Raw genomic sequence first — 8,162 nt, 5'->3', positions numbered from 1 at the left:
AGTAGTGAAGGTGCTTTGACATAAATTCTTTTCCCCAGAAATCAGTAGCTATTGTTATGGAGATAAATTGATATATTTAACTCAGAGGTATTCTTGAGGTTATCTCTCCCATTTAAAAGGAAGAATCATTAGCATCCACAAATTATCTAATGGATACCAGGTCAGTTGTAAACTTGGCTATGATCCTTACTAAAATAACACGATCTAACTATAGCATCACATGAAGTCAACAGTAATCTCAATTCAGCATTGTTTTTTCCTAGGCTTTCTCTAAATATCACATGAGTCGCTTAACCAAACTCACTTGCTAGGTTTAGAAGACTACCAACTCATCTAATTTCACTCCATGCTGAAAACTTGCCTTGGTTTATCTTCTTCTCTTCAAAGAGCTAAAGTAAGAATGCGTTCACCTACCTATCACCAGCAGACTGCTTTCTCTGTAAACCTAGCATGGAGGCTTCCCTAAGGCCTATGTAGTATTTTGTCAGTTGGAAATTAAATAAGCTTACTAACTTAGATGTATAACAAGCTCCACTGATGTGATTCATTTTATAAAATAATAATCACAGTAAAAACACAAATGAAGAGTATCTTCTCTATGTTGTCATTTTGTTGTTTTTGCTGTTCTTAGGTTTATTCATTTTCCCATAGTCAGAAGACATGGGGCAGACTTAGAATCTAGGTTTTACAACTAGTAATCCTGTACCCATTTATTAAAAATCATGATATTAATAACCTTAAGAATAAAAACAACCAAAATAAACCACAGATTTTTAACTCATTAGAATAAGCTATCAAAACATTTTCTTCATTTATTTTGAGTGTTTCTAGCTGGTCATTACTCAGTTCATTAATTATTTTTTAAAGACCTTAATGTCACTGGTTGGGTAGTTTGAGAAAATTGCCATTACAAGGTTTTTAGCTACCAGAAAGTAATGGTAATACAGTATAACAGTAGAGGAGAATGAACATGAAATTTTTATTTTCTTTCTTAGAAATCTAAAAACTGTGTCAGTGTGTTAGGTGTTCCCTTTATCACTTTTTAAAATTTTTCTTGAAGTATAGTTGATTTACAAAGTTGTAATAATTTCTGCTGTATAGCAAAGTGACTCAGCTACACATACATACACTTCTATTCCCCTTCATCTTTTCTGTTATAAAAGTAAAGAGTTGCTTATTTTTATCAGAGATAGAAGTAGTTATATGAAGTATTATCTTTCAAAATAGAAGATACACATTCTTAGTGGGAGATTAACACGTTTTAATATTCCTTACTTCAATTTAAAATAGAATTATTACATAAATAAACTCCTAAAGGCATATTAGTTCAGGATTCTCTTTCAGATTATTTTAATTATACTTAAAAACTCACTAATTCTATTCTGTTACCATGAAACTCAGTGTACAATACTAAATAAATAAAAATAAATGTTTTCTGATAAACATTGATGAAAGGGTGCCTGATACTGTGTTGAACTGATATATTTTCTCCAACTTCTTTTACGTAGTTGAATTTATTTCTTGAATAAGGAAATCTTAGATTAAAGAATGTGAAAGCAAATTATTCTCTATTTATCCTCATGCTTAAATAATATGTTACATGCAAAAATATCCTAAAAATGATTATTTTGTCATAAATAAGAAATTTATTTTTATTTATACTAATTTTTGAATTTTTTCTAAATCATTGCAAAGACTGTTCACCTTCTAACAGTAGTACTAGTGTTAATTTTCTAACCATGCATGATTCATTTGATCCCACAGTAGTTGTAGCTTGCTTGCCTTGTTTTTTCCCCCCCAAATTTTTTTTTAAAGTGTATAAAAACACAGTGGACATCCTCTATACATAGCAAGACAGCAGGACAACTTAAGTCCTAATAAGATGTTAACATTTTATTATTTCACACATGGATTTTAGAGATACATGCATATATGACTTCTCTGACTTTTCTATGTTGAATGTGCACTGTTGTTAAACTACTTGTTTTTTCCCTGCCTGCTCTTTGAAGAAGTCAATTAGGAATAATGGGAAACAAGGGGTAGGCAAAACATTGCAGTGCAGTGTTATTTCCATCTGTCTGGGAATATTTCAGCCAAAAGTTTATTTTGGGAAAAAAAAAAGCAATAACACACAGTCACACACAAAAACACAAATACTTTGGCTGCAAATTATTCTGCAGTGTTGTTGCTGTGTTGTTGCCTGTGTCTGTTCTCGTGTATAAAGCTACACACCCCACCCCACCCCAGACCTCATGCATGTGTTTGCAGATTCTTGTCTGTGTGCTTGTTCATGAACTAGCTCATCCTCCTCCTGGTTCAGGTTAATGTAATCAAAATAGTAAGAATTTATGGGTATGACTGTTAGCTAGAAAACCCTTCTAAATTTTCAAGGCTTGCTTTCATTCTACATCTTCTGCTGAAATTTCTCAGTGGAATGAAGTGTTTGTTAAGTCAACTAGTCTCTTATATATTACCTGGCTTTATATACATCCTTGATGGTTCTTGGAGGAATAAATTAATATTGTTTTATCTCAGGAAAAAGAAGCTGTTGGGATGAATCACTTCCTTAACTGTGAGGAGTTGAATTGTCTTAGTTCTGATTGCCAGAAGTCTAGGAATAAAGATATCACTGTCTCTACCATCACCTATCCCCCCTTTCTTGTGGAGAGAAAAACATAAAGTAGCATCATTTAATGAAACAAAACATCAACAGTAAAAGACACTCCACTTAAAAATAAAGATTGTTTTAAGGTAGCTGAAATGTATGATTTTTCCATTTGGCCTTTTAACTGACAGTATACCCATAATTCTTGATAGTTACCATTTTTTTTCTCCAAAGTTAATTTCCGGGCCATTGCTTACTGCACTACCTATTGTTTTAAATTGTTATCTTAACTGCATTCTTTAAAAATATAATGTTGAAGGCTCATAATATTGAAGATGACTCCAGGATGAACCCAGAGTTTGCAGACCGAATAAAACAGCTTGATAAAGAGGCATCTTATTACCGTGATGAATGTGGCAAGGCCCAAGCAGAAGTTGACCGGTTGCTGGAGATCCTCAAGGAGGTGGAGAATGAAAAGAATGACAAGGACAAGAAAATTGCAGAACTTGAGAGGTAAATTTTATAGTCCTGTTGTGAATTGTCAATTGCAAGTGAACATTGATTGCTTAGTTGCCTATCTCAGGTCGAGGTAGATTTGGAATGTGTATTCATATTTCAAGGTGGAAACAAGTTGTGTATGAGGAATATGGCCTGCTAGGGATGATGATGTGTTTCTGTGGACTACTCCAAAGTCAATTGGCTTATGTTTTGAGCACTTATATACTTCTTCAGTGTTTGAGAAAATAATGGTCATCTTTCTTGAGTGATATGCGTGATGTAGATTTATGCCAGCAAAGTGTGTAAGATGTTGAGGCTTTGACTACCTGAAACTTCAGTTTTTTTCCCATTAAAAACAAATATTTGTGGTTTAGCTTTGTTTCAAGTAAAGAATATGAAATAATATAGTTGGGAATTCATTCAAAACAGGAGAAAGGGAAAGGATTTCATATCCTTTGGATGTCTTTTAGCACACCACAGCAAATTCATCTTGGGATTTATCTTTTAAGAGGACCTTATGGCATTTGGTAAATAAATATATTTCAGTAGGGTCTAAGGTGGGTGGAGCTGATATCGAATTCTCTGTAAAAACAAGGACGGTTATAGCAGGGTTCCAGAGTAATAAGATTTTCAGATAAATCATATCCATATTGTATTATGTAGTGTATGGACTCTAAAAGTAAGCTTTCTATCTAAATGCTTTTTCCTATATTTCATAAAAAGAAGGAATTCTGAATAATCTTACGTAACTCCATTTCTTCTGAGGATTTCTCATTGGTTCAGCAATAAGGCAGAATTTGTCTTTCCCAGATTCAGTCCATATGGAAAAGATCAGCAGATTTTGAATAAATCAGTGAATGTTTGCCAGTTCTGATCAAGACACTTGTGAGGCCCTAAAGGACTTCAAGACATATGGTCTCCATGGTCTTATAGAAAGATCAGGAGCTTTAAGAATAGAAATACCTGGATTCAGATTTTACCTCTGCTTTATTCTAGCTATGTGACTTTGAGTCTTCTTTAGAAGTAGATCTCTAGCAACCTATTAAATTGTATCACATTTTGCAGGTACATTGTACTGGTATAAGGTAGAGTAGTTATATCACTATGAACAGTTGAATGCTAAAACAAATAAATTCTCAACATTATGTGTCTCTGGATTAAATGAATAGGTTAATTCTCGATAAAATTTCAATATTTTCAAGTGGAGTACTTAATATATACAAATTCCAAAGCAATTTATATTTTGTTTAAAAATCTTGGAACTGGAGTTCCTGTCATGGCTCACTGGAAATGAATCTGACTAGCATCCCTGAAGACGCAGGTCTGATCCCTGGCCTTGCGTAGTGGGCTAAGGATCTGGCGTTGCCGTGAGCTGTGGTATAGGTTGCAGATGCAGCTTGGATCTGGTATTGCTGTGGCTGTGGCATAGGCCAGTGGCTACAGCTCCAATTAGACACCTAGCCTGGGAACTTCCATATGCCAAGGGTGTAGCCCTAAAAAGACCAAAAAAAAAAAAAATCTTAGAATTAGTTTGATGGTAATCCGATTTTTATTCAGTGTGACTGATTTTATAAATTAAATGAAGATTTTTTTTTTCTGAGATAAGTAAACAAATTAAAGTCCTCAAGGCCTTAATTTTAATTTAATGTGTGAAAATATTCTGCCAGTCTATTGGTTTTTAAAAGTACTATTAATTTTAAATGTGTATTTTAGAACTATATCTTAGGACCAAAATTGTTTTTAAATAACAAGGATCACAGGAAAGTTATGATCATGTCTTCCTTATTGCTGAGAAAATTGAGACCTTGAAAAGTTGAGCTTGGTCGGAAAGATACCAAACGGTAATGTAGATTTCTGAACTCCTAATCTACTGCTCTGAGAAGTGAGCCATAGAGAAGATGCCCTCAATAATATTACTAATAGCAATTATAATCATAATAATAGGTTATGTATATTTTATGCTCACAGCGTATCAGGTACTCTGCCAAGCACTTGACCTGCATGAGTGTATACGATTTAATCCTACCCACAACACAAAAAAATCTTTATAGATGAGAAAACTGTGACATTCAGGAGTTCCTGTTGTGGATCAGTGGAAACAAACCTAACTAGTAGCTATGAGGACGTGGGTTAGATCCCTGACCCTGATCAGTGGGTTAAGGATCCGGCGTTGCCAAGAACTGTGGTGTAGGTCACAGACGTAGCTCTAATCTAGCATTGCTGTGGCTGTGGTATAGGCAGGCAGCTGTAACTCTGATTTGACCCCTAACCTGGGGATTTGAATGTGCTGCACACGCAGCCTTTAAGAAAAATAAAATAAAATAAAAAATAAGAAAGTTCCCGTCATGGCTCAGCGAAAATGAATCTGACTAGGAACCCTGAGGTTGTGGGTTTGCTCCCTGGCCTTGCTCAGTTGGTTGAGGATCCTGCGTTGCTGTGAGCTGTGGTGTGGGTCGCAGACTTGGCTTGGATTGGCGTTGCTGTGGCTCTGGCGTAGGCCGGCAGCTGCAGCTCTGATTCGACCCCTAGCCTGGGAACCTCCATGTGCTGCGGGTGCAGCCCTAAAAAGCGGAAAAAAAACAACAACAAAAAAACCACAACAACTGACAAGCAGATTAACTTCCTTAAGGTTGTGGAATTTATAAGAATCACAGTTGGGATTTGAACTCAGCGCTGATAGATGAGTAGCTGAGAACAAGCCCATCCAAAAATGGGCCAGAAGGAAGAAGTTAGTCTAGTAGCACTCAATAGTCATGTTGCCGGTGGAGAGGCTTTGCTGCTGGGCCACGGGAAATCTGCCTCATCTTTATTAGCTTTCATGAGGGAAAGTGATGTGCCCCACATTTAGAGCCCATTTTTTTTTTCTGCACTGAACCAACTCTGCAAAACTATAATTGAAAATGAGAATAAATTACTATAAATATTTGCATAAAATAGCATAATTGTCTAGTTGGACAAGCAGGTCTTAGCTGGACGCTATTGCTATTAAATCATCAAGATTATTCACATTTTTATTTCCTCAATATGGAATGCATTAAAAACAACAGTGATTTTATAGGCATTTATCTTTATGTACTTTCTGCACATTTTTTTTTTTTATCTCTGCCTTTGCCTCTCCTTAAAACTGATGCCTCCCAGGCACTGTAATTCATAAAACGTGTGGTGGGACTTGACGCTGTCCCAGTTCTCTGCCTGCCTGTGTCTTGCATTCAGCAGCAAAACATAGTCTGGGAAATGTCTGAGTCCCAGCTCTAGGCCAGACCCAGGAGGTGGGGGTGGAGATCAAGAAAGGAAGTTTCTTGGGAAAAGGAGAGCTCAGCCTTGGCCTGCCTTTCTGAACCATTATCTGCTGGGCTACATGTATATTTTGACCAAAGCATCTTCCTCGAGTTGTCAGGCAGCCCTTTTTAAATTGGGCAGTATCTCCATTTGCTGGCTTAAACTACAAAATTTATTTCTCATAAGGTTGGGAACTAAAGAGTTCTTAGCAGTGTGACGTATATCTCCATTTTGGAGTTATAAAAGAGTGTCTGCAATTTAGTTTGTGATTTATAAAACCAAGAAATTGAAGTTGAAATAAATTTGTGGTCTTTGGTCTGTAAGATGACCTACCGCAGTGAATAGACTTTTTTTTTTTTTTAAAGCAGCTAATGTTCCTAAATATTCTCCCAGAACTTCAGTCATGTGCACCAAAATTTTCAGGGTTAGGAGTAAAAGACACTGACACTGGCCTACTTCTTTCTCACAGGGTAATTCATATTTGCTTTCTATTCCGTTGATCTTCCCATTTTTTATTTTTTCCACAGTATATGCATTCTAAGTAGCACATGCATGACACTTACATGAATGCATTTACCTTTTATATTCCACGTGAATGATGTTTTTCATAAGCCATTAAAGATTTTCCTTTTCAAAGTGCATATTGCTCCAGTGTGGTCTCCATGTGCAGTTCTGCCTATAAGCTCTTGCACTTGATGCTGATAGCTCAGCAGGGAGCTTCTGCCTTGTAGCACAGGCTGCTCTGGGGAAGTTTGACACAAGGTTGGCGGGGGGGCTTGAAGAAACCCCTGAGAATTGGTCCGAATCAGGCTGAAGTCCTTATTATCAGCACTAATGCTAGGTATCACATATGCTGCACAATCAGGTAGCTAATTAAACACTAGAGGCAATGAGATATGTAATCTTTCTCTGTCAGTGCCCATCAAGGTCTCTTAGGTTTTTTTAGAAGTTTCAGAATGAATCCTTTAGTCCCTTAGGGGAAGGAGAGAGGTTAACAGAGTCTGTAAATCAAGGCTTGGTATCACTGGATTTCTGGCATCTCACCCATGGAAAGGAAAGAGTCAGGTGGCCTTTCATATGATTATCTTAACTATGTTAGAGGCTTTGTCAGTATTTGTCTGGAGGACAGGGAATGCCCAAATTGAACCCTCAATCTCATCCCTTCCCTCTATAAAGAGTAAAGTGAGTCCCTCAGGGCTTTACTCCTAAAATACAACATCAATATAGAAAACAACATAATGTTTAATTATATGGCTCAAGTCTAATGACATCAGTCATTTGGACAATAAGAAATCATTTTAGATGCCTAAAATCGCCTTATCTAAGGTTGAGAAACAGACTCTTATTTTTTCCTCTGAATTTGTTCAATAATTTCTTTCTGACATAATTTCTTTACTGTCTCTCAGAACTCTTTTCACAAAATATAAGCTTAAGCTTTATAGTTTAAAAATATAATATGATGTAGAAATTTTTTAGTATGTGGAAGAAACTTGATACTAGTTCTGTTTTGTTATGAACTCTTTTTGCTAAGTAATTTCCATTTATGTTTGTTAATTATTTGTCAAGGAATTTTTTAAAACAAGTGGCAGATGATTGCATATGGTTCCTAGCAACCTTTTGGGGAAGGTCATGGATATTATAGATACCTTTGAGAATTTGATGGAGATTAGGAACCCTTGGAAAAGTCAACTAAATCTTAAATATTTGCTTGCTGTTTCAATATATGATTCTCTAAAGCTTGGCCATGGACCTCAGTTTGATATGCCTTTGTGCCATAAGG

At 36.0% G+C, this 8,162-nt stretch overlaps 1 protein-coding gene across 1 annotated transcript in view; it reads left to right on the top strand.

Moving 5' to 3' along the window:
- The first annotated feature begins 2,940 nt into the window (after nt 1-2,940).
- LOC125125736 (ERC protein 2-like) overlaps nt 2,941-8,162 on the top strand; it is a 321,285-nt gene continuing 316,063 nt past the window's right edge. Inside the window, exon 1 of the mRNA XM_047777166.1 lies at nt 2,941-3,118. Within this exon, the coding sequence (XP_047633122.1) occupies nt 2,952-3,118 (167 nt within the window). The 5' untranslated portion in view covers nt 2,941-2,951. The remainder of the gene's footprint in view (nt 3,119-8,162) is intronic.

Source organism: Phacochoerus africanus, chromosome 1 (genome assembly GCF_016906955.1).
Source record: "Phacochoerus africanus isolate WHEZ1 chromosome 1, ROS_Pafr_v1, whole genome shotgun sequence".
NCBI classification, from domain to species: Eukaryota; Metazoa; Chordata; class Mammalia; order Artiodactyla; family Suidae; genus Phacochoerus; species Phacochoerus africanus.
The sequence above is the reverse complement of the archived record's forward strand: the minus strand, read 5'-3'. Positions and strand labels throughout refer to the sequence as shown.